This window comes from Microcaecilia unicolor, chromosome 14, assembly GCF_901765095.1.
Source record: "Microcaecilia unicolor chromosome 14, aMicUni1.1, whole genome shotgun sequence".
NCBI classification, from domain to species: Eukaryota; Metazoa; Chordata; class Amphibia; order Gymnophiona; family Siphonopidae; genus Microcaecilia; species Microcaecilia unicolor.
In genome coordinates, this window is record NC_044044.1 from 32,382,475 (window position 1) to 32,409,512 (window position 27,038).

At 42.0% G+C, this 27,038-nt stretch overlaps 2 protein-coding genes across 2 annotated transcripts; both read right to left on the reverse strand.

Annotated features, from left to right (window-relative positions):
* Positions 1-6,836: 6,836 nt before the first annotated feature.
* LOC115457390 (olfactory receptor-like protein OLF1) lies at positions 6,837-7,781 on the reverse strand. The gene has a single exon (XM_030186808.1). It carries the CDS (start codon positions 7,779-7,781, stop codon positions 6,837-6,839), a length of 945 nt encoding a protein of 314 aa, XP_030042668.1.
* A 10,921-nt stretch (positions 7,782-18,702) lies between these two features.
* LOC115457391 (olfactory receptor 5V1-like) lies at positions 18,703-26,243 on the reverse strand. Its single transcript, XM_030186809.1, has 2 exons — positions 26,084-26,243; positions 18,703-19,469 (listed from the first exon to the last, which is right to left on the reverse strand). Exons 1-2 carry the CDS (start codon positions 26,241-26,243, stop codon positions 18,703-18,705), a joined length of 927 nt encoding a protein of 308 aa, XP_030042669.1.
* Positions 26,244-27,038: the final 795 nt, after the last annotated feature.

Genomic DNA, 27,038 nt, shown 5'->3' on the forward strand with positions numbered 1-27,038 from the left:
AAGGGTAGATAGTCATTAATTGTTCGGATGGATCTTGGTAGAGCGTTCCAAAGCTGGCTGCCCAAAAAAATGACAAACTGGATGCATAGGAGGTTTTGTATTTAATTCCTTTGCAGTTAGGAAGGTGTAAATTGAGGTAAGTACAGTGGGGGAAATAAGTATTTGATCCCTTGCTGATTTTGTAAGTGTGCCCACTGACAAAGACATGAGCAGCCCATAATTGAAGGGTAGGTTATTGGTAACAGTGAGAGATAGCACATCACAAATTAAATCCGGAAAATCACATTGTGGAAAGTATATGAATTTATTTGCATTCTGCAGAGGGAAATAAGTATTTAATCCCTCTGGCAAACAAGACCTAATACTTGGTGGCAAAACCCTTGTTGGCAAGCACAGCGGTCAGACGTCTTCTGTAGTTGATGATGAGGTTTGCACACATGTCAGGAGGAATTTTGGTCCACTCCTCTTTGCAGATCATCTCTAAATCATTAAGAGTTCTGGGCTGTCGCTTGGCAACTCGCAGCTTCAGCTCCCTCCATAAGTTTTCAATGGGATTAAGGTCTGGTGACTGGCTAGGCCACTCCATGACCCTAATGTGCTTCTTCCTGAGCCACTCCTTTGTTGCCTTGGCTGTATGTTTTGGGTCATTGTCGTGCTGGAAGACCCAGCCATGACCCATTTTTAAGGCCCTGGCGGAGGGAAGGAGGTTGTCACTCAGAATTGTACGGTACATGGCCCCATCCATTCTCCCATTGATGCGGTGAAGTAGTCCTGTGCCCTTAGCAGAGAAACACCCCCAAAACATAACATTTCCACCTCCATGCTTGACAGTGGGGACGGTGTTCTTTGGGTCATAGGCAGCATTTCTCTTCCTCCAAACACGGCGAGTTGAGTTCATGCCAAAGAGCTCAATTTTTGTCTCATCTGACCACAGCACCTTCTCCCAATCACTCTCGGCATCATCCAGGTGTTCACTGGCAAACTTCAGACAGGCCGTCACATGTGCCTTCCGGAGCAGGGGGACCTTGCGGGCACTGCAGGATTGCAATCCGTTATGTCGTAATGTGTTACCAATGGTTTTCGTGGTGACAGTGGTCCCAGCTGCCTTGAGATCATTGACAAGTTCCCCCCTTGTAGTTGTAGGCTGATTTCTAACCTTCCTCATGATCAAGGATACCCCACGAGGTGAGATTTTGCGTGGAGCCCCAGATCTTTGTCGATTGACAGTCATTTTGTACTTCTTCCATTTTCTTACTATGGCACCAACAGTTGTCTCCTTCTCGCCCAGCGTCTTACTGATGGTTTTGTAGCCCATTCCAGCCTTGTGCAGGTGTATGATCTTGTCCCTGACATCCTTAGACAGCTCCTTGCTCTTGGCCATTTTGTAGAGGTTAGAGTCTGACTGATTCACTGAGTCTGTGGACAGGTGTCTTTCATACAGGTGACCATTGCCGACAGCTGTCTGTCATGCAGGTAACGAGTTGATTTGGAGCATCTACCTGGTCTGTAGGGGCCAGATCTCTTACTGTTGGTGGGGGATCAAATACTTATTTCCCTCTGCAGAATGCAAATAAATTCATATACTTTCCACAATGTGATTTTCCGGATTTAATTTGTGATGTGCTATCTCTCACTGTTACCAATAACCTACCCTTCAATTATGGGCTGCTCATGTCTTTGTCAGTGGGCACACTTACAAAATCAGCAAGGGATCAAATACTTATTTCCCCCACTGTACGTGAGGACATTGATCTGTTTCTGATTGGGAGGTCGATCAGGTCATTCACGTAGCTAGGGGATCTTTCATTTCTATGGGGCCCTTTTACTAAGCTGCAGTAAAGTACTAACGCATGCTTACTCGGGTTTAAAACCTCTACCATAGTACAGCAGGAAAAGGATTGGGGAGTGAAGATAGTAAAAGGACCCCAGAGACTTCCAAGGTGCGCTAAAAAATGGCTTCCGGTAGTGTAGGCACAGGTTTTGGGCGCGTACCGATCCATTTTTCAGCACACCTGTAAAAAAGCCCTTTTTTAAATTTTTGCCAAAAATGGATGTGCGGCAAAATCAAAAATTGCCATACGTCCATTTTGGGTCTGTGATCTTACTGCCAGCCATTGATCTAGCGGTAAACTCTCATGTGGTAACCGGACGATAATCACCTACGTGCACCAAATGCGACTTGCCATGCGTCCGACACGCGCAGCCGAAAATAAAAATTATATTTCAGCCCGTGCGTATCGGACATTTGCCAAAAATGAAATTACCACAAGAGCCACGTGATAGCCTGGCGGTGACTCCATTTGGCGTGCGTTGGGCATGCGTAGAGCCTTTTGCAGCTTAGTAAAAGGGTCCCTCTGAGAGGGATCAGTAGTAAAGAGTCTGTATTTGGGAGGGTTGTTAAAGAACTCATGATCCAGGGATTGGTAGTACATGGTATGGAGTTTGAAAACTTAACAAGGTTCAGTAAAATCCCGTTCATATCTAAATCTTCATTACCCAAACTGCAATGGACTTAAGCATAAATCCACATATGCTTCATCCTTCTCCTTTATAAGCTCACATTTATGGAATTCTTTACCAAAAACTATAAAAGTCATTCACAACCATCTGAGTTTCAGGAAATCTCTTAAGACTGAAGGTTATCAGGCAGTGGAGACATATGTTGAGTCCTTGGAGTAGGCTTTTCTGAATAATATAATCTACTGACAACTTTGTACATACCATCCCTCCCCCCCTTTTCCCCTGTCCTTTTCATTCCTTCCCCTTCCTCCATTTTATTTCAATTGTAGATTTATTATTGTATTAGATTAATTTACTGCATTGGCGTTCGCCTCTGCGGTGCGATGTAAGCCACATTGAGCCTGATATAGTTGGGAAAATGTGGGGTGTAAATGAGATAAATAAATAAATAAATAAAACGGCCCCTTAGAAAGGACTCCATTAGGATTTCATATTCCTGATAACTTTTCTGGGTGTTGAAGGGAAAAGAAGTTGTCAGAAAACCCAACTGACATCTGAAATGATAAAGCAGATGTTTTCACGTTACCATGAGAAGGAATCAAACTTTCCATTCTGAGAAAATGATCATTTGTTTAAGGGTCTGGAACACTAATTTTTAAAGGCATGGCTTTCCAAAAATTATTCTGCAGCATCACTGGAAAGTTCCTGCCACTTATCAAAGGGAACAACAGGAAAATCCAGGGTGGATGAAGGATGCCACTAACAGAAAAATCCCTGCTAGAGAAACAGAATTCAGACATGGGTAAAAGGAGCAAATGTTCTCAACAGCACTGCTAGACAGATTATTATTAGTATTATTATTTTTATTTAATCTTGGGGAGCTACGATTTTGATGGGTGTTTCACACTTTAATCCTTTAGCCATAATGGAGAATCCAACAAACCGCAGAGTACAGGGGCTGAAATTTCAAGAGCAGAGTTAAGAAACATGCATGGAACAGGGCGGCCAGAGCTACTGAAGAGACTCCAGCAAAATGCAGGGACACAAGAAAAGTGAGAGCACAAAAAGGACTGAAAATGCTGGAAGAAACCCTAAATATATAAAGAAAGGGCTCAGAGAGAGAGAGAGAGAGTGTAAAAGAGGAGACCAGCAAAATGCAGAGACTCACGGAAGGTGAGAAAGCAAAAGGACTGAAAAATGTGAGAGCGTGCAGGGAGCGAAAATACCAGAGAAGACTCTAGGAATGTGAAAAGGGCTAAGGGAGAGAGAAAAAGCTGAAAGAAACTCTAAAAAAATAAAGAGAGTGAAGGGAGTGAGAATATATGAGAGGAAACTAGCAAACTGCGGAGAGCGAAAGGATTAAAAAAAGTATGAAGACTTTCTAAAAAAAAATGACAGAGAGTGCAAAAAAAAAAAGAGAATATCAGAGGAGACTCCGTGAAAACTCAGAGAAGAAATGGGCTGAAAATTCAAGAACAGACTCCAGAAAAGCTGCCGAGAGATAATGCTCTTAGAAAAACCTCCAGAACAATCCAGAACACAATACATTTGGCAGATCTTGCAGAAATAAAATCTAACCGGTATTAAGGAACTCACCAGTCTAAGGTATAATTATTCTAAGAGAAATAAGATAAAGTAATATACAAGAAAACTGCAATAAAGTACCAGTGAGAAATCATGTTAAGATAATGTCCTACCAGTACAGGTAACTTTGAATTTCCTTCATTCAACAGGATAAAGACAGTGTGACAGAATTAAACCTCCACATCAAGTGATTTCAGGATGTGATGTCTTCAGTGCTTTTATAACCATCCACCCTCCATTGCTCAGGGATCAGAAGAAGAGCTTTCCTCAGGGAAAGCAGGTGATGCCTGTGAACCAGGAGTGAGAGCTTGAGCCTCTGATCCTCAATGTCTCAGCATGGTGTTGGGGGACACTCTCCCCTCTGAACCAGTACTGACCCGTTTTCCCAGCACGGTGTTAAGGGGACACTTGCCCCTCTGTGTCAGTACCGACCAGTGTCCCAGTATGGAATTAGGGGCCCTCTCTTCCATTTGAGTTAACACTGACCCTTCAGAGTTGTTGGGGCATTCTTCTTGCCGTGCATAATTTAAGCAATGCACCTCCACATGTGCTGGTGGATAATTGTCTGTTTTGATGAATACAGAATAAATAAGCAAACCTGATGCTGGTAACCTATGGTGGTTTTTACTATTCACTTATTTAGGATACTGTCCCACACCCAAGAGCCTTGTCTGCTAAGTACTACAGATACAATGGAGGAAAGTTAGGACAGTGGCCGTATTTCATCACAAATAAATAAATCATTACAATTTATTCAAGGTTTGATATACTGCTCATAGGCGAAACCAGCACAGCGATCCACATAAAATATACATTCATATCACACAGAGAAAATAAAAGGACTTCATTGTGTGATTCAAGATTGCTTCTCACTGTGGTCTGTCATCCCCACCGCCTTGTCATCAGGACACAAATTTATAAGCATCCTGAAACAAAAATGCATTTAAATTTTCTTAAACAATGAACAGGAAGGTTCCAACTGGAGGAGATTAGATAAATGGTTCCATAGAGCTTGAACAGTGACACTAAAGATAGATTCACAAATCATTTGCAGATGGTAGCCATGACTACTAACTTTTGCTGGGAGGGACAGAATAATTTAGGTGATGCATAGGGATGAGAGAGAAAGACATAGAATTAGGCAACTATAAGTAAACTGAGCACCCTTGGTATAGGCCCTAAAGTGACTGACTGGGTTAGGAACTGGCTGAGTGGAAGACAACAGACAGTAGTGGTAAATGGAGGTCATTCAGAGGGAAAGGATGTTATCAGTGGTGTGGCTGGAATGTTTACTTCTTGGGTCAGTTCTTTTTAACATTTTTGTAAGCAATATTGCTGGAGAGCTGTCTGCAATAGGGTAGACACCCCTGATGGCGTGGATAACATGAGGAAGGACACAACAAAGCTAGAGGAATGGTCTAGAATTTGGCAATTAAGATTTAATGATAAAAAATGCAAGGTCATACATTTGGGGCTGGGAATGGTACACTTTAGGGGGTGAAGAACCTTTGTACACAAAAGAGGAACAGGATTTGGGTGTGATCGTATGTGGTTGTCTTAAAGTGGCCAAACAGGTAGAAAAGTTGACGGTGAAGGCTGAATAGGGAGAGAAATGGCCAGTAGGGAAAAGGAGGTGATGATGCCCCTGTATAAGACTCTGGTGAGACCTCATTTAGAATATTGTGTATTTATCTAAGTGACTTTAGAATCAGTGCAATCAGTTCCTATTGAAATCCCCATCATTCGAGGGTATTCGAATTAAGCATCAATTTGAGGCATTGTTTTCCTATCGGGCAAGTTCCATTTGGAACACTCTTCCTTTGCAAATTTGCTCCGAGACAAATTATATGCACTTACATAAAAAATACCTTATTGTTTGGTAAATTTTAATTGTACGTTAATATGACTGAGCTGCTCTTTTCTTAAACGCCTTGAACCTCCAGCTGGGATTAGTGCGGTCTACAAATTGAAGATCAGATTAGAATCAACACCCTTTTGTTTTATTTAATTTTTTTATTTGGTTGACAAAGTTACACCAGGCATGAAAACACACAAAGACCAAATATCCATAGAGAGTTGTACAACAGTAAACATGATAGCTATGTCCGCTCAGATTGCGTATTTTAACCAACTTGCAGTGCTACCGATAGTCTTCTCTCTTACCCGAACTTGTAAATGCGCTTAGGCTATTAGCTTTGTGTCAGTAATGATCCAATGTCCTAGAATGGCATTCGGAGAAACTCCTCACTGACTCGGTGGTGCTATGGAGAGATGGAGATGCTCTTCTTTTGGAGTCAGCACGGAACCGGTGTTTCAATATGATGCCCTATTCCTTTTGGCAATACTGATTTGATACCCTGTCCTGCTGTAGAAGTCTTTTATTTGAGTTGGCATTGAATAAATGAACAGTGTATTAGATACCACCCTTTGCGATGACTTAATACTGAGCTTGTTATTCTCTGTAGCCTCTCATCCATGTCATCTTTTGGAATTTGACATAAAAATGGGTCATTCAAAGCATAGCGTCCTGAGTGATGAGGATTGATAGAAGAAGAGAAAGTGATGGTTATTTTCACCGCAAGAGGGGCATTAGGTGAGGAATGCCATGAGGCGTTACACAAGAAGAGGAAAGGGTGATGGTTACTAGTGTAGGTGCAAAAATCATAGGGTGGGGGTGAGGGTAGGATGTGGTTATTACTGTGGATAAAAAGAGGCATGGGATGGAGATAGAGGAAGATGCTCACGGAGAAATTCAAATTTCTTCATCTTTCATTGACCTATATCGAAGTTCCTTAACCTACTGTTTTCCTTCTTGCTCCCTTCATCAGTGCAGATTTAACCTCTTTGTTCCTCAGGGTATAAATGATGGGATTCAACATGGGGATCACTGCATTGTACAATACACCAAAGAGTTTGTCTCCAGGTAATGTATTCATGGACCGGGATCTCACATACACCAGAAGGACAGTTATAGAGTATATAATAACAACGGTGAGGTGGGAGGAACAGGTGGAGAAGGCCTTGCGCCTGCCCTCTGCAGAACGGATTTTCAAGATGGATGAGATTATATAAAAGTAAGACACCAGGATGAGCAGAAAACATCCTGTTGCCAAACCCATGTTTAGAGTGACAAGCAACATTTCAATGACTGAAGTGTCACTGCAGGAGAGCTTCAGCAGGGTCTGGAGGTCACAGAAGAAATGGTCAATTGTGTTGTGGCCACAGAAAGAAGAGAGACACATCCAGATACTATGTGGTAGAACACAAAGGAACCCGGACATCCAGGAACTGGCAACCAGCACGCCACACACCCTCTTGTTCATGATCATCGAGTAGTGTAAGGGACTGCAGATGGCCGCATAGCGGTCGTACGCCATGGCAGCCAGCAGGAAAAACTCTGTGCTTGTGAAAGCCATAATCAGGTATAGCTGGGTCATGCACTCTGAGAAAGGAACAGACTTGCTCTTTCTTAAAGAAAGGACCAGCATTTTAGGGAGTGTGCAGGAGCTTAAACAGATGTCTAAAATAGCCAGGTTGCTCAGAAAGAAGTACATGGGTTTATGCAAACCTAAATTAACAAACACTAGTGTTAAAATGGCAACGTTTCCAATCAAGTTCACCAGGTAAATGGACAGGAACACAGCAAAGAACAAGCCCTGAAGGATTGGTTGATTGGAGAACCCCAAGACAAGAAATTCCGTGTCCAGGGTTTTGTTGTCCATCTCCATGTCACTCATGTTCAGTGCTCACTAAGGTGGAAAGAAAAGATGTGACATAGAGAAATCAGAGGAGGAAGAGTTTTTCAGAGGGTGCAGAAGAGACCAACCCCTAGATGACCTGTCTAATCAGGACACTGTGTATTCAACATATCATTTATATCCCCCCTTTCCAGTAAAACAAAATACTGCCACCAAGTGGCTGGCGGAAAATAATTCACAGTTACAAGTTAATATGCATGAGAAGGGAAATTTTCAAAAATCTTTAACAAAATAAATAGACTGCCTGAATATTTCCCACTTTTCCCCCTGGTAAAAGAACATTCAGGGATCAACAGTGTGAATACCTCCCTCCATCTACTCGAGCCAAACCTTCCCTTAAGACTTTTCATTTCTCCTAAGCTTGCTTGATTTCTTTCTTTCCTTTCTTTTTTCTTCCTTTCTTTCCTTCCTTCCTTTCTCTCAGTTTTTAATGATTTTTTTAATTTTTAGGTTTGCTTGCCCTTGATTCGTATGTTTCTTTCCTATCATCAATGGAATTCTTTTCTGTTTCCTGGTTTTATAATTATTTAATTTATTGTAAACTGCCCTGACCTCTATGTTTATGTTCATTAGATTTTATTATACCACCCTTTCTGAGCACAGAGTTAAGGCAGAGGACGGAATAACACATGGATTTACGTTTTCAAAGGTCCCCTTGCTGCTATTCATGGAACTTATCTTACATTTGGCATATGTAAACATGTATTTGTTTCTTTAAATAAGAGGGTTTATGGGTCTTTTTACTAAATCTTAGTAAATTCTGACAGACAGTGTGCATTAAATGGCATATGGCTCTTAGCTCATGCTAAGCTTTAGTAAAAGGGCCCCTTAGAGTCTGGGGCATATCCAAGAGAGTTTAGGGTTTAGCAGTAAAGGGGCTGGGGAAGGACAGAGGAGAACTGAGAGAGCTCAAGGGCCAGCAGTAAAACAAATAGGAAGGATTTTGAGAGGTCTTTGAGATATCTCATGAACCAGCAGTAAATTGGTTAGAATCTCAGGGCCTCAGAGAGAGCTCTACGAACAGTGGCATTGAGGCTAGGGTTAGGGGATCTTGAGGGCATTTCTAGTGCACTGGTCTCCCTGGAATGCCAGGACAGCAACCAGGCAGCCTGGGGGGCACTGCAGTGGACTTCATAAATTGCTCCCAGGAACATAGCTTCCTTACCTTGTGTGCTGAGCCCCCCAAAACCCACTACCCCAACTGTACACCACTACAATAGCCCTTACGGGTGAAGGGGGGCACCTAGATGTGGGTACAGTGGGTTTGTGGTGGGTGTTGGAGGGCTTGCTGTTTCCTCCTCAAACGTAACAGGTAGGGGGGGATAGGCCTGGGTCTGCTTGCCTGAAGTGCACTGCTCCCACTAAAACTGCTCCAGGGACCTTCAAACTGCTGTGATGGACCTGAGTATGACATCTGAGGCTGGCAATCAATATTTTAAAAGATGTTTTTTGAGGGTGGTAGGGAGTTAGTGACCACTGAGGGAGTAAGGGGAGATCATCCCCGATTCTCTCCAGTAATCATCTGGTCAGTTTGGGCACCTTTTTGTGCCTTGGTCATAAGGAAAACACAACCAGGTAAAGTCGTCCAAGTGTTCGTCAGGGATGTCCTTGTTTCTTTTGATTATGGGGTCGAGGTGAGGCACGCCCAAGTCCCGCCTTCGCTACGCCCCCTTGAACTTTGGCCGTCCCTGCGAAAGAGTGCAGTTGGGGGCGTCCAAAATCGGCTTTCGATTATACCAATTTGGATGACCCTGTGAGGACATCCATCTTCCAATTTATATCGAAAGATGGGCGTCCTTCTCTTTCGAAAATGAGCCCAAAAGGGGCATTGGGAAAAAGAGATGAGAGAAGGAATTAGTCCTAGCGCTATAGTTCCTGCAAGCACATGCAGAAGTCTGCTAGAAATTTATTCCGGTTGACGTGAGTTTGTGGTGGGTTCTAGGATGCTTGGGTACCAACCTGGAGACATCAGTAAAATTCAGAAGACAGAGAGGCTGAGCTACCAGAATTAATTACACCAATTAAAAAAAAAAAGGTAAAAATATTTTTAAAATGTACTCCAGACACCACACGACATATCTGTGTGCTCAATATAAACCATCCTGAAATCTGCACCCCACCCATCCTTGATCCTGAATGTTTTACAATTACTCCATCTGAAACTGCTGCCTTCCAAAAAGCAAGGCTATTCTGAGACCTGAACAGGGCGAGATTTTATCTCCAACAAGGGAAGGGAAGGCACCTTACTTAAGCCTTCCTAAAAAACAAAGGAACAGTTTTAATGGCCTAATGAATACAAATGGAACGACATTCACTAGAGCTGTAGATCTAAGAACACACTGTTGAGGATTTGTGTGCAGTCTTCCAAAAGTGTGTACAATATTCACAATTAGTGCACATCGTTCATGACGCAGAAAAAAAAATGAAATATTCAGTATTTATCTGCAAAATCTTAAAAATGACAATACAACCCTAAAACAGAAAAAGCATGAATACAAGAATAAACTGCCTGAAATTGAGGCGGCCATAAATGCAATTCCTTCTGAGACACAAGGTTTATGGTTTATGTAAAATTTAATATACCGTCCTTCCTGGAAACATAACAGGTTGGTTCACATTATAAAATAACATGTAATAATTAAGAAAAAGAACGTAAGTTTTAGGCTTATTGTTTTCTTTCCTCCTTTGAAGTTTCTTTTGTTGTATGATTGTTTCTTTCCTGTTTAAAAATGAACAGACAGAAGGAACTTGGGTCAGTGGCTCTGCGGCTTCCCGACACCGTTGGTTACGGCATCTCCAAAATCCCTTTCAAACAAGTGTGTCTTAAAGGCAGCATGAAATTTGGGATAGGAAAACTCCAAGCGGACCTGAGGGGGGAGAAGCATCCCATCGGGATGGAGTGAAGAAACAGAACTCATAAGTAACCCCAAAACCAAACAAGATTTAGCAATCCAAAATGGTAAAAACTGGATTGGGGTCTTCCAGAGATCATATCCTGAAGATCAAAAGGAGACACAAGAGAATTTGAAATGATAGTACATCCCTGGAAATTAGCCCCTGGCTGTGAGAATTTGAACCCGCTAGAAAGGCACTCAAAGTTTATCAAACATCCCTATTAGACATTAGTCACAGCCAGGGGCTAATTTCCAGGGATGTACTATCATTTCAAACAACATTTCATTTTGTTTCTCTGTGCCATAAAGAATGTGCACTTTTCAGAAAAGCTCTCTTTTGGAAGACTGCACAAGAATCCCCAACAGTCCATCCTATTCATGGCTCGTGTGTACATGTGTGTGCTATCGGGAGAGATTCCACATAGAGCACTGTATCTGACAACTAAAGACAGCACCTGAAGTGCCGGCATTCTGCCCCTCTGTCCTAGGAATGCATTCTACTTAAAAATTGCTCCAAAAACGAAAAAAAAAAAATAAAGTAACAAAACAAAAAGAATCCCCCCAAATAAAAGTGTTTTGTCTGCATTCTTCTAGTAATTACACCAAATTATAAATTGGGGATCTCACTAAACCAAGGGGCAGAGGAGAAGCCTAATGGTTAGAGAAGCAGGGTGGAAACTAGAGAACCCAGGTTCAAATCCCACAGCTGTTCCTTGTGACCTTGGGCAAGTCGCTTAATCCTCCATTGCCTTGAGATGGCCAAGGTTGGCGCTGGCAACCTCAGCCCATTTAGGGCCTGGCCCCGAAACCCTCACACATGTGGCAGCTCCGTAAGGCATTCACAGCTTGCCATCCACGGGCAACAGGGAGAAGAGAGCACTAAGCCAAATAATTAAAGAGTTGGGTGATCAGTAATACCCTAAAGAAATGCTGAAATTTCTAATGAACAGCGAAATTCTGCCCAGAATCCGGATCGGCCTAACAGATATGTAAAAACACTCCCTGGGGAGAATATCTGCATGTTTTGTTGAATTTACAAAAGCCTTTGGCGCTATATGGCATCCTGGCCACAATCTGAACACTACTGCAAACTGAAATGGGAGGGGGGAACCTTTGATGTTCCATTCAAATAAACTTTATTGGCATTTCAGTGTTAGAAGTTAAACTAAAAACAGAAATAGATCACTTACAAAACAGTAACAACAATAAAGTGAAATTAGAACAATTACAAAGGTAGCTTCCGGGTTCTGGTTTATATCATTAAATCAATACATTTATCATCAGTTGTAAGGTGAAAATAAACAACATGCAGACAAAAAGCTTCAGAGAAGAACAAAGGATCTGAGCCCCCTCCCTCATTAACATCTGCATTAATGATCTCCCCACTGAATTTGAGCGATCCTCAGCCTCAGTACTAAAACGAAATCAAACGCCTGCTATATGCAGATGATCTGGTCATATTATACCCTAACCTCAGAGGGTTTGCAAGAGAATCAAAACTATTGGAGACCTAGAAAAAGATAAAGATTCTGATTTTCCAGAAATGACCAAAACCCCCCCCCCCCCCTCCAACACAATTTCAAATTCTTCATAATCAAAGGAGAAAAGGTCATGGGTTTGATCTGCTGCCTTTTTTGTGCAACCTTAGTGGGCTCACAATCTAAGTTTTTTTTTTATACTCGGGGCAACGGAGGGTTAAGTGACTTACCCAAGGTCACAAGGAGCTGCAGTGGGAAATGAACCCAGCTCCCCAGGATCTCAGCCCAGTGCACTAACCATTTAGGCTACTCCTCCAGTCCTAAGAAGAAATAGAACACACTTTAGAATATACTTACCTCGACCGAAGATTAAGTATATATGCAGGGGTGTGCTGGTAAATTTTTAACAACGGGCTCTCTCTCTGGGCATAGCTGGCCCTGAAATTTTGTGTGTGTGTGTGTGTGTGTGTGGGGGGGGGGGGGATACATGTCTCTCTCTCCCCTTCTCTGTGCGGGCACGCTAGGCATACCCTTGCCGAGCCCCACCAGCCAATAAATGGACTGCCACCATTCTCTGCTGCTTGTTTCTGGCTCTGAGCAGCATGATGGAACCTTCTTGCGCTTGCATGAAAAGTCTCAGCCTGATGCTCAGAGTCAGAAACAAGGAGCAGGGAGCAGCAGCAGTCTATTTACTTGGCTGGTGGGGCCAGCATCACTGCCAGCAAAGTAAAAGAGAATTCAGGAGGGGGCCCAAGCCTACATTTTGGGAGTCAGTTGTTAGAATAGCCATGGGGAGGCCTACTTTAACAACCGGCTCCCAACATTCTTAAAAACTTAACAAACGGCTCTCGCGAGCCCGTGAAAGGCTGCTCCAGCACACCACTGTATATATGAGAGTTTTAACCAGCCATACAGACATCACAGGAAGAAGCTCTAAGAGACCCACGTGCAACAAAGAAACCCCTGGAAAAATACAACCTCTCCACCCCCCCTAGTTAAATTACAATTAAAATGATTTGAAAACATCATTCAACCCATTATATTATATGGGAGGGAGGTCTGGGGTCTGGCATTAACCCCAAACTGCAAAAAAAAAAAAAAAAGAGAACGGTCCCAAAGATAAGACACACAAAACGCAGACAGACCCTCACCAAATAATCAATAAGTGACCAGAAATAGAAAGACGCAGACAAAAATCTGAACTGGAACCCATGGATCTGGAATGAACTGGGCAGGAGGGGAACCTCACAGTCATGTCACTCTGACTGAGGTAAACCCGGATATACAGTGACACTTAACCAGATACTGTCACTAAGTATCCGAGCAGAGTGTCTCAGCATTATCCAGGCAGTACCTAGGTGGTCCGGGGAAAGGAGTCTTGACGGAGTTTACATTTATCTGGCTAGTGGCAATTATCAGCCTATAAACTGGATAATTAACTGAATAAAGTTAGGACAGAAAAAAGGCTAGCCTAACTACGGACCACTTTTATCAAGCCACACTAGTGGCTGCCATTCACTTTGAATGGGCTCCGTCGGCATTGGGGGCAGCTTGGTAACAGGGGGCTTTTATCTGGTTAGCAACTGGGAACTAGGATGGATATCTTCAGATCCTGGATAAATGCCAGTGCTCCAGTTACACCCAGATATTCAATGCCAGCATCGACATAAGCTGGCACTGAAAATCAAGGTATAAAACAGCCCACAGCAGGCGGCATTTAAAATACACTGACCTCTGAAGGTTGAATGTCACCTCCAAAGACTTCCCACAACAGAATGAGCAGGAAAAACTGTGTCAAATCCTGGGGAAAGAGGAGAAACTGCAACTGAAGCGCAAAATCTGTGGTATCCTGAACCCAGGTTAGAAGCAGAAATGTATTTCCTCCTGCACTGTGCAACATGCAGACAGAAGAGATACACATTTCCCAAAGAGCAGAGAGAGAAATATCAAAGATTTTAATAATAAAGAATGAGCAGGAAAAACTGTGTCAAACTAGAGGAGAAACAGCAGCTGGAGCAGTAAAATCTGTGGGATCCTGAACCCAGACTAGGAGCAGAAATGTATTTCCTCCTGCACTGTGCAACATGCAAAGAGAGAAGAGATGCACATTTCCCACAGAGCAGAGAGAGAAAATCAAAGACTTTAATAACAAAGAATGAGCAGGAAAAACTGTCTCTAATCCTGGGGGAAAAGGAGGAACAGCAGCTGGAGCAGCAACATCTGTGGAATCCTAAACCCAGGTTAGAAGCAGAAATGCATTTCCTCCTGTACTGGGCAAAAACCAAAGAGAGAAAAGATGCAGAGAGAGAGAGAAAAAAAATCAAAGACTTCCCACAAAAGAATGAGCAGAAAATCTATGTCTAACCCTGGGGAAAGAGGAGAAACAGCAGGTGGAGAAGCAAAATCTGTGGGATCCTGAACCCAGGTTAGAAGCAGAAATGCAAAGAGAGAAGAGATGCATATTTCCCAAAGAGCAGAGAGAGAAAATCAAAGACTTTAATAACAAAGAAATGAGCAGGAAAAACTGTCTCTAATCCTGGGGAAAGAGGAGAAACAGCAGCTGGAATAGCAAATCTGTGGGATCCTGAACCCAGCAAATGTAAACTTACCTGGGATGATATGAACCAGAACCTGGGGATTCTATTTCAACTGGCCTTTCTATTTTATTTTCACTTCTACTAATTTGTACACCCTCTTCTTCCACTTTTTACCTTAACCTCTACGTGCATTGCTTTGGAAACCCATATAAAATTGTCATGCTAATAAAATGATCTCAATCTCAGCTCAGTTAGACAAGGAGACTGCAGCAAAATACAGAGAGCACAGGGGCTCCAGCAAGCAGGAAAAATCAGGAACTGAACTGCAGCAGCTTTATTAGGTTCTGCAGGAAGTAAGAAAAGTTTAGGAAAATGGAATCACTGCAACAAATCCCTACCACTCTCACATAGATAATGTAATACTAAGTTGCAGGATGATAAGAAAGAAACTTACCAGGACAGGGGACGCACCCTCATCCACCAGACTGAGAGAAATGAGAACTCTACAGCCGACTTAAATATGATCAAAAGCTCCTGGGACACAATCACTTGAGAAACAATCAGATTGAGATTATCTTTGCGATTTTCTGAGTTTCTTCTTTGCCTGTTCAGTAAACAGCAAGGAACCTCGCTCCAGTGTATCTGAAGTGATTTATAAGGCTGAAGAGAGAGAATGCTCAGCACTGACCCATTACTGACCGAATGTCCAAGCATGGTATTAAGCGACATTCTCCCTTCTGACCCAATACTGACCAAATGTCCAAGCATTGTGTTAGGGGACACTCTACCCTCAGACCCAATACTGACTGAATGTCCAAGCATGGTGTTAACCAACATTCTCCCCTCTGACCCAATAATAACCAAATGTAAAAGCATGGTGTTAGGGCACACTCTCCCTTCTGACCCAATACTCATCGAATGTCCAAGCATGTTTTAGAGGACACTCTCCCCTCAGACCCAATACTGACCGAATGTCCAACCATCGTGTTAGGGGACACTCTCCCCTTAGACCCAATACTGACCAAATATCCAAGCATCGTGTTAGGGGACACTCTACCCTCAGATCCAATACTCATCGAATGTCCAACCATGTTTTAGAGTACACTCTCCCCTCAGACCCAATACTGACCGAATGTCCAAGCATCATGTTAGGGGACACTCTCCCCTCAGACCCAGTACTGACCAAATGTCCAAGCATGATGTTAAGTGACATTCTCCCCTCTGACCCAATAGTAACCAAATGTCCAAGCATGGTTTTAGAGGACACTCTCCCCAAAGACCCAATACTGACCGAATGTCCAAGCATCGTGTTAGGGGACACTCTCCCCTCAGACCCAGTACTGACCAAATGTCCAAGCATGGTTTTAGAGGACACTCTCCCCTCTGACCCAATACTCATCGAATGTCCAAGCATGGTTTTCATCGAATGTCCAAGCATGGTTTTAGAGGACACTCTCCCATCTGACCCAATACTCATCGAATGACCAAGCATGGTGTTAGGGGACACTCTCCCCTTAGACCCAATACTGACCGAATGTCCAAGCATCATGTTAGGGGACACTCTCCCCTCAGACCCAGTACTGACCAAATGTCCAAGCATGATGTTAAGTGACATTCTCCCCTCTGACCCAATAGTAACCAAATGTCCAAGCATGGTGTTAGGGGACACTCTCCCCTCAGACCCAATACTGACCGAATGTCCAAGCACGGTGTTAAGGGACACTCTTCTCTCAGAGCCAGTACTGATCCAGTGTCTCAACTTCATCTTAGAAGACATGATCCATTTCTGATGCAGTGTCCTATCATGGCTTTATAGGACCCTTTCCCCTCTGATCCAATGTTAGTGTTAGGGGACACTCTCCACTCTGAGCCAGTATTGACCAAGTGTCCCAGCATGGCGATAAGGGACACTTCCTTTCCCTATACTGAGGAATTAGTAGATCATGCAATGGGTTCTTCATTTTTTCTTCTGAGACTAGATTACACTTTTCCTAATGAAGTGTTGCAGAAGCTGTATTGTCGAGCACTCTTTATTTGAGTCAGTATTGATTGAGAGTGTTAGGGCTGTGTTACAAATCACACTCAGAGCTGCTGGTTTACAGTTCCAGGAGGGAGAATGATATGACTGATCGTGACAGAAGAACTGAACCTAGTACCGAGCTCCGCAGTATCACGTAACTCAGATTTGATTCCCCACTATATTTATTTATTGAGATTTAATTAACCACCTTCATGAACAGATTCACCCAAGGTGGTATACAGCAGGTACAGCTTAACATCAAACTTCCAATTTTGTTAACAGCACAACAATAGTAAAATAACCAAATATAAACATAAATACAATAAAATAAGGTAAATTTGTAAAGAGCAAATTGAAACTTAATAATAAGACTAGCATGAAACCGTATCAAAAATATACACATTTAACAGCACTGCAAGACAACCATGTAACAGAAATATGATCAATGTCAGTACAATACAAACAGTAATATAACAGCATGGAAGAACATTCAAATAACAGAGATAAATTACGATGTCAGCGTAATACTATGAAACATCTAATAAGAAGCATTAGAACAGGCAAATAACATAGATACGATGCTAATTCTTTTCTACAATACAGCTTACCATGTAGCCCAGGGCCAAGCGCAGATATATAGATGGGGACAAAACTGGCGGTACAGAGTCAGTTGGGGTAAATAAATGGGTGGCCAAACTCAAGGCAAAATCTTTGTACAGTTAAACAAGATATGAGGAACTGGTCTTAGTATTTTGAAAATCAAAACTAGAACCTTAAATAACCGCTACTAAATGGACTTAGGAAAAATCCACAATTCCGGGAATAACATGTATAGAATGTTTGTACGTTTGGGAAGCTCGCCAGGTGCCCTTGGCCTGGATTGGCCGCTGTCGTGGACAGGATGCTGGGCTCGATGGACCCTTGGTCTTCTCGCAGTGTGGCATTACTTATGTACTTATGGATTCTCCATATAAAGTCCGTGGGCGACCAACACTCAATGCAGTCCTGTTGGCCAACCAACCAGTTCCTTGGCCACTTGACAACTTCCTGCCCCACTCACCCTACTTACTTTAAGAATCTTATATATGAAATACTGTCAAAAGACGCACTAGGACAGGATGTATTGCTCTTCCATGACCCAGTTCTTTAGCAATCTCATCAAAGAACTCAATCGTGTTTGTTTGACAAGATCTCTCATTTGCAGACCATTCTTTCAAGTTACTGACAACACTTTTCTTTAGCACTGCTTCCTTTGCTTGCCAACTGTTGGTGTGGACCTAAAAGAGTCTGCAATTCAGATTTTATTACAGCAGCAAGAATAGATTTATCAGTGGCAAAATCTGAACCCCCATAGTTTAAAGCAAGAAATAGAGTGGTCTGCATTTTTAAATCACTTACCCCCCCCCCCCCCTTTTACAAAGCCACACTAGCGGCTGCCAGTGCGGTAATGCTGATACAGCCCATTCAAAGTGAATGGGTTGTGTCAGCATAAACCATGCAGCGGGGGGAGGGGGGAGTTAAAGTGTTGAAATAGTATGGTATTAGAGATTTTATAAGCATATAAACAGAGAATCACATATGAACATTGCATCAGCACCTTCAGGTAAAGCGTATTATTTTTGGTGGAATTTTGGTTCGACATTTGGGCACAGAATATAAGGGAATAGGTGATGATGACGCAATGGCTTCATTTGAGTTTGATCTAGAAGAGGTGAACCTACAGTTGGGGTATTACTATTTCAGCCTCTCTCTCTTATACGCATATTTCTTTCTTTATTAAATTGTCTTAGATAGCATTATAAAAGGTTGACAAAAAGAACAATCGACATACATACATTTTAAATATTAGTTTTTAAATTATTTTAACATTATGTGAGAACTTACTGAAAATACAGCCTTTTATTTTGATTGGATGTTCACATTTATTACCCACTCACTAGCAGAGTGAATACATTTTGAGTCTTTAACCACTTATCTCCTTCTTGCACATTTCCAGAGAGCGGCTTTGACATCTTTGTTCCTGAGGCTGTAAATGATGGGGTTCAACATGGGGATCACAGCATTGTACAGTGCTCCGAAGAGCTTGTCTCCAGGCGTTGTGTGCTTGCCTTGGGGTCTCATGTACACAAAAACAATTGTCCCGTAGTATATACAAACAACAGTGAGGTGGGAAGAGCAGGTGGAGAAGGCCTTGTACCTCCCTTCACTGGAATGGATTTTTAAGACGGCAGAGATGATGTAGATGTAGGATGTTAGAGTGAGAAGGAAGCATCCCATGATGAGAAACAAATTCAAGGTCATTACAATTATTTTAATAATTGAGGTGTCACTACAGGAGAGCTTCAGCAAGGTCTGGAGGTCACAGAAGAAATGATTGATTTGGTTGTGGCCACAGAAAGAGAAACGAGATGTGAACACTACATGTGGGAGAATATCCAGAAACCCAGCTACCCAAGAACTGATCGCCAACAAGCCACAGACTCTCTTGCTCATGATGACCGAGTATCGCAAGGGGTTACACACAGCCACATAGCGGTCATAGGCCATGACAGCGAGGAGGTAGAATTCCACACTAGCAAAGGCCAAAAGCAAATAGAGCTGGGTCATGCACCCCAGGAAAGATATGATCTTACTACCCGTTATGAAAATCACCAGTAGTTTTGGGAGAGTGTCGGAAATGTAGCAGATGTCCAAGAAGGCCAAATTGCTAAGAAAGAAGTACATGGGTTTGTGCAGACGTGAATCAATACATGTTAGTGTTATGATGGACAGGTTCCCAGTCACGGTGATGAGGTAAATAAACAAAAACACCATAAAGAGCAGACCCTGATATTTTGGAAGGTCAGAGAAACCCAAGATAAGGAATTCTGTCACCAGGGTTAGGTTTCCCATCTGCTTGAATTCCATATTTGCTGCTTGATGAAGTGGGAAGAATAAAGAAAAACACAGAAATCATTTACCTAATTATTCATTTTGAATTGTTCTGTGGTGTCATTAAGACTGTAAGAATCAAGATAAAAACACACGGAAAGTTAAGTGGCATACACCCAGAGAAGGGACACAATGGATGAGTTACACAATGAACAATGCATGTTCAAATAAGATGAAATTTTGACAGAAATGCAAGAGGGAGCCATTTGGACTTCAAAGGGTAATTTGGTAGAGGATGGTCAATAGGGATGCTTTCCATACCAAGTGGCCACTTTGAGGTCACTGAACCCCACATCTTGATTAGAGCTGTCACTTTATCATTGGGTTTCAGATGAGTTCTGCATTATCAGCTCTTGGACTTGGAAGATGATAGCTTTGTCACTGGTCTGGAAATGCTTGAATTTCTTTTCCATTTCACCAAGGGCTGAGTTGGGCTTGACCTTGGTGGCTCATTGTCCTGAGGACAGCTCCAGCTGCAGAACCTATCATAAGAAAAAACAAAAAGAGATGTTAGGTTGCAGTTCATTGTGTCTTTCTTGCATGTCCTTGTATTTTAACTGTTTCTCAAGGTATGAGTTGGAAGAGGTACTGAGGTCATTTCTCACACTCTTACTGAAGCTTCATCTTTTCCGTATAATCCAAACTCATGATCCAACATCCCTCTGTAAAGTGAGTTTCTTTTTAAAAACAGTTATACTGTTAACTGTGACCTGAGTCAAAAAGAAATCCACATCATAATTTGGCAGAAGATTTTAATCAAATTTAGGAAATTCTTTTTTCATTTAATGCACATTACCTTCATGATGTCCCCCCCCCCCCCCCCCCCCCACCCAGTCTTGGTACTATTTTAAAGTCTAAACAATCATTCCCTATTTACCACTTGACCCCACAAGATTTTATAGACTCTGTCACACCACAACTCGACTCAGTCGTCTCCCCTCCAAGCAAAAGAACCACAACCTCTCCAGCTTTTCCTCACAGAAGATTCATTCCATCCCTGTTATCATTTTGGTTGATCTATATGTTTTTTGTTATGGGAGGAACAGAAATGACCACACTACTGAAACGTGGTTTGCATTATAAAATTCTCCTTCCTTTAGATGTGATTTGTTAACTTAATATACTGCTTAACACAGACATTATTTTAAAGCAGTTTGTAATAAAAAGCAGATGAATTTAACCATAACGTTAAATAATAAAACTCATTTTACAGTCAGCTTTCCGCTTTTCCAAGTTACACCTGTCATTGGATTTTCTTCTTTGACTGCTGCAGCAACACTGATCCGAGGATTAATTCCACAGTGACTCTAAGATCTCTTTCCCAGGCAGTGACTCCTGATGTATGTTTTTATGTTAACTGCCTAGAATTGTGAGATAATGCGGTCTATACATTTTAAAATAAAGACATAACGTGGAAGCCCATGCTGCCTATCTACAGTTAGGACTATTTTTCCTTAAATGCATCACTTTTCTACATAGTTTCACTTGCCATTGAGATACCCAATTTCCCAGTCTAGCAAGGTCGTCAAGCAACTTCCTCACACTCGGGCTTTGAATATTTTTGTATCAGCTGTAAATTTGATCATTGGTTAATAATTTAAACAACACTAGTTCACCTTTTCACTACTGCCGTTGGCTCCTAACCGCTACTCATTTGCCCTCCTCCCATGTTCCTCTTTACCTTGTAATTTCCTTGCCCGTAATGTCTTGTCTGTTTGTGTTACCTAGATTGTAAGCTCTTTGAGCAGGGACTGTCTCTCTATGTCAAATGTACAGCGCTGCGTGCGTCTGGTAGCGCTATATTAATGCTAGTAGTAGTTCAAACACAGATTGCAGGGCATTGGGAAACTGACCAGGGATCTATCCTGAAACCAGTTACCATCTATAAATAACACCATTAAAGAGTTTTTTTTCCCTGTCACCAAAATCAAGTGGAAACGCTCTTACTAGGAGAAGAATAGCCAGACTGGGTCAGACCAATGATGATAGTTTTAATCTCAGGATTTTAAGAAACCCAAGAACTCGTAAGCCAGGGAACCTTATCCGGGGTGTTTCAGAGCTGTTCTGGAGATGCATTAAAGAATTTTGTATCACAGCGTGTCTAGAGACTCTGGATTAATGGGTGTTAATTAAAGCCGGAGATGCTACTATGGAGGGGGTTGAAAATGGCAGACGGAAACCACAACAAAATACAGAATAGGGGTTGAGAAAAAGAGCAGAAAATATTTGAGACTCCAGCACATTCCTGAATCTTCACTTCCCCAGTTGTAAATGTCTAAAATACAGACTAACGCATACGTCCAGTTTTTCCTACCTGTGCACGCAGCATTGGAATGCACTACTGCTTAACCTAGAAAATATTTACGAACTAACAAACTTCCGGAAATCTCTAAAGACCTACCTCTTCAACAAGGCATACCACAATGATCAACAACTGTAAATGTAACACTTCTCACTCATCTATAACTTGGAATTGTGACCCTCTCATATTTGTCTATCTCATCTTACTATGCAAGACATGCTCTCTATGCAATACTAATGTTATCTAATCTGGTAAAGCAACTGCCTTAATGACACATTGTAAGCCACATTGAGCCTGCAAATAGGTGGGAAAATGTGGGATACAAATGCAATAAATAAATAAAGTAAAACAGAGTCTATGATTAGGAAAAACAAAAAAGGGTCCTGTTTACTAAGGTGCACCAGCGTTTTTAGCAAACTCTAAATGCTAGAGATACCCATATATTCCTATAGGTGTCTGATTCCTATAGGCGTCTGTACTGTTACCGCATGTTAACTTTTAACGCACACTAAAAATGGTAGTTCGCCTATAGCACGGCTTAGTAAAACAAGGCCCATGAAGTGGACATGATTAAGAAACTCGGGACTTCCCCTACAAGATGGGGAACATTCCTCAAAGAAGTCAAAACACACAGTGTTAAATTACAGAATTTGGCGGCAAAGAAAGTCCTTAACACGAAATAACATAACTGAGATTTTCAAAAGGGTTGAATGAATTTCCAGAGGACAAGTCTACCAACAAACGTTAGATAAATCTGATGGTATCCACCTCTTACTTCTGGAAGTGAGCGATGTGAAATGAACTTTCTTAAAAGGCTTGATGGGTTCTTTTTAGTCATGGACTGGACGCTATATTACCAGGAATAAATTTTCAAAGTCATGCTAAGTAGGAAGAGAGAAGAGAGTCATGAAGTTTAGCTGGTTAAACTTAGCTAAATTTTTAGCTTAACCTAATCTGCTTCAGATGAAAATTTTCCTAGATCTAGGCAGCTAGATTTTGGACAGATATTTGTGTGGCTGGGGATTCCAATTAACCCTAGCTGAGCATATGTCTGATCCTTCCCTCAATACAATTTCTTGCCTTCTGAACTCTGGAGACTATATTTAGCCAGTCACTGGGCAAACGTTTGTACAAGCAGCAGTTACCCTTTCGAACCACAAGCCCAATTTGTTGGAAATGAGAAGATCTTACTTGCAGATGAAACGTGCAGTCAGCCCCTTCATTGCAGAAAGAGATGATAGCTCGGCTGTAGCATTTAAACCTTTAAACCTCCCACCGAGCCCCTGAGGTAAAGTTCCCTGAGGAAATGAAGTGTTGCAAAGTCAATAAAACACTTTATTAGGTTTTTCTTACCTACCGAGAGCTTGGTCCAGTAGTAAACAGGTCTGTCCTGTCTTGTGTGCCCCATGGGGTTGGAGAAATCAGAACAATGACCTTTATGTGGATAGCTCGGGCTATATTACATATATATATATATATATATATATATATATATATATATATTACATGTCATAATGAGAACTTATTTAACCATATAGAAAGAGTGGTCTGGTGTGAAGATATTTAAGTGTGGAGAATAAACTGCAAAGGTATTGTAGAGTTTAAAATCTGGAACATGATTTTCAGCACCTATGAAATCCATAGCGATAGCAGGTACAAGCGCTACAGATATTATACAACCCATATAGAATCTGTCCACATTGCAGGGGATAGATCCCAGTTTAGATGTTCAACCACATACAGGACATCAATGTGCCTATCCAGTATGGTTCTTCATAAATGAATAACCACACATGATCCCCCCCCCACACACACACACCGAATGTAACATCCTATACCTCAGCCCTGCAGTGTGCTTACCACCAAGTTCCATCCTTCTCTAAGATCTGGCCTTCTAGATCAATATGACTTTGATTGACAGTACCTGGCCTCCATCAAGCTGCTGTCACTAACACGTGTGTTTTCTATGAAGTTGTACCTTGAGGGTACCACGTGACCTGCATTAATGCTATTCTAAGCTTCCTTTCTATACCCTGTATTTTGCGCTTTTCACCTCTTCTCTTACTTCTGGTCTTCAGAGAGTAAAAAGATACTACGTTTACCCCATGGCGCAGTCTCTCAATCCTGTCTCTGCTACTGTTTTACACTAAGACAATAGACATGACCATTAGGTCAATCCAGTCTACTGAACCCCACCCTTGATCTTCTATTTATCTCATGCTTGATTGAATTCTGTCTCTGTGTTTCTTTCCATTTTCAGTGGGACTCTATTCCATGCATCCTTTCAGTCAAGAAATATTTTCTGATGTTGCTCATGAGTCTAACCTCCTGGAGCCTCATGCTTTTGTTTCAGAACATTCTTTCGTCTGATAATAATTGCTTCTTTTTCTTTATTTCTAACTTTGAGGTATTTGAATACTTCAATCATGTCTCCTGTATCCTCTTTCCTCTAGGATAGACATATTTACATCCTCCTGTGGGGGTATAGACGACAAGGGGTAATGAGTGATAAGTGGGGGCAGAGTGATGGTTATTACTGGGAGTGTAGAGAACATGGGGTGAGGAGTGATAAGATGGGGTAAGGTAACAGTTATTACTGGAAGTGGGAAGGACTTGGGGTGAGGAGTGACAGGATGGTGAGGGTGATGGTTATTGTTGGGGTTGTAGGTGACTTAGGGTGAGGAATGATAAGATGGGGTAAGGTAACAGTTATTACTGGAAGTGGGAAGGACTTGGGGTGAGGAGTGATAGGATGGTGAGGGTGATGGTTATTGTTGGGGTTGTAGGTGACTTGGGGTGAGGAACGATAGGAGAGGGCAGGTAATATTTTGACTCGTTGTAGTAACAGGAGATTGATCATCCATAGAGTAGATCTGACTTTTTGCTGGTTGTGAAATTTAAAGGTGTCTCTGAAGGGAGCGGTGTGTGACTGTAAAACCCAGACGACAAAACAGGTAGATAATTCTCATTTTTATTCACTGAAAGTTACCAAATTCTTCAAAGAACACAGTGAAATGGTCCATAGACATGAACAGCCTACTGCATTGATGCTGCTGCTGTTTTCCTCTTCGACTGCACCTGTAAAAACATTCACATCCAGGAACAAATTTCATTGCTCCTGGCAATATTTTTTCTGAGATATCTACAAAAAAAAATCAGATTAACTGTGAAACATGACAGACATAAGCACTGTAAACACGAGAAACATGAATACTGCAAACATGGAAATACCAGATCATTTACAGTCCTCACAGATTTTTCTTTATTTTTTTGGATGTTAAGTTCTCAAATAATTTATATCTGTTGTCCATCCTTCACTCCTCAGTGTTAAAATCTACAGGTCCTTAACTTCTTATTTTCTCCTGGTGCCCTTCATAAGGGCATCTTTAACATCTTTATTCCTCAGGCTGTAAATGATGGGGTTTAGCATAGGAATCACGGCATTATACAATGCTCCAAAGAGTTTGTCCTGAGGTAATGAGTCCATGGACAGGGGTCTCATATACACAAACAGTACAGCCGCACAGTATATAATAACAACTGTAAGGTGGGCTGAGCAGGTAGAGAAAGCCTTGCGTCTTCCTTCTGCTGAGCGGATTTTCAAGATGGCAGAGATGATGTAGATGTAGGAAGTCAGGATAAGCAGGAAACAGGTCAGGGCCAAACACAAGTTCAAGGTAAGCAAGAGTGTTGCCACAATGGAAACATCACTGCAAGACAGCTTCAGGATGGTCTGAAGGTCACAGAAAAAATGGTTGATCTCATTGTGACCACAGAAAGAGGAACTGGAGGTGAACAATATATGTGGCAGAACACACAGAAATCCAGACATCCAAGAAACAGTGGCCAGAAGGACACAGACCTTTTTATTCATGACCGCCGAGTAATGCAATGGACTGCAGATGGCCACATAACGATCGTATGCCATAGCAGTGAGTAAGAAAAATTCTGCACTGGTAAAGGACAGAATTAGGTAGAGTTGAGCCATGCATCCCAGGAAAGAAATGGTCTTACTAACTGTTAGGGATATGACCAACATTTTTGGCAGAGTCAAGGAGGTGAAGCAGATGTCCAAGATTGCCAGGTTGCAGAGGAAAAAGTACATGGGTTTGTGAAGATGTGAATCAATGCACATTAGTGTCAAGATGATGATGTTCCCCATCAGGGTAACCAGGTAAATACACAGAAACACCACAAAGACCAGAATCTGAAGGTTTGGAAAATCAGAGAACCCCAGGATAATGAATTCAGCCACCTGGGTCTCGTTTTTACTTTCCATATCTCTTGCATTCATGTCCTAGCAAAAGCAGAGAAAACAAAGGACAATCACAGAAACATAGAAAATGACGGCAGAAAAAGGCCATATGGACCATCCAGTCTGTCCATCCACATATCCGATATCTCTTCCTCCCCCTAAGAGATCCCACGAGCCTGATCAGGAAAATATTCTTCACAATGTCACTCAGATCTTGTTGTCAAATTACCATAATAATGCCAGATGTAGAGTAGTGAGGTTGGGGGCCAAAAAAACATAGAGAATCCAAAGAGTAGGGTAGATAGGCTCTTCCAAAAAGTGATCTTTTTGAACCAGTGTCTCCCTTGGTCTTTTGGAAGAGCCTATCTACCCTACTCCTTGGATTGTCTCTTGACTGATCGTTCCTCCACTTTGTGTGGTTGCCAAAAAGACAAACATTATAAATATATGTACTGAAATTTGGCCTCTATACATATAAGGCCTGATGTTTAAAATGATTTAACTGGGCAGGAATGGTTAAATCCTGGTGACTAGAGAAAATGGCTATTCCAGCTGGGTTGTGCCACTGACTATCCAGACAGATTGCCACAACACTACCCATTTAATGCGAGGGTGGAATCTGAGCAGACTCAGAAGTTATCCAGGCACCACAGATATCCTGTGCTGTTGCCCAGAGATACCTCTGCACATGTTGGACCACATATAGCCTGGATTCTCTATATAGCAATCAAAACTGGGCACCAATCCAGGATGTGCACCTGACTAAACTGGCTAACGAGCCAATTACTGTCAAGAATTGGATGTTAATTGGCACCAGTT

Coding starts and splice junctions, on each gene's coding strand:
- LOC115457390 (XM_030186808.1), bottom strand. CDS start 7,781: ATGAGTGACATGGAGATGGACAACAAAACCCTGGACACGGAATTTCTT.
- LOC115457391 (XM_030186809.1), bottom strand. CDS start 26,243: ATGGAAAGTAAAAACGAGACCCAGGTGGCTGAATTCATTATCCTGGGG. Junction 19,470..26,083: donor ACTAATGTGCATTGATTCAC/ATCTTCACAAAC, acceptor GTATTGATTCAC/GTCTGCACAAACCCATGTAC.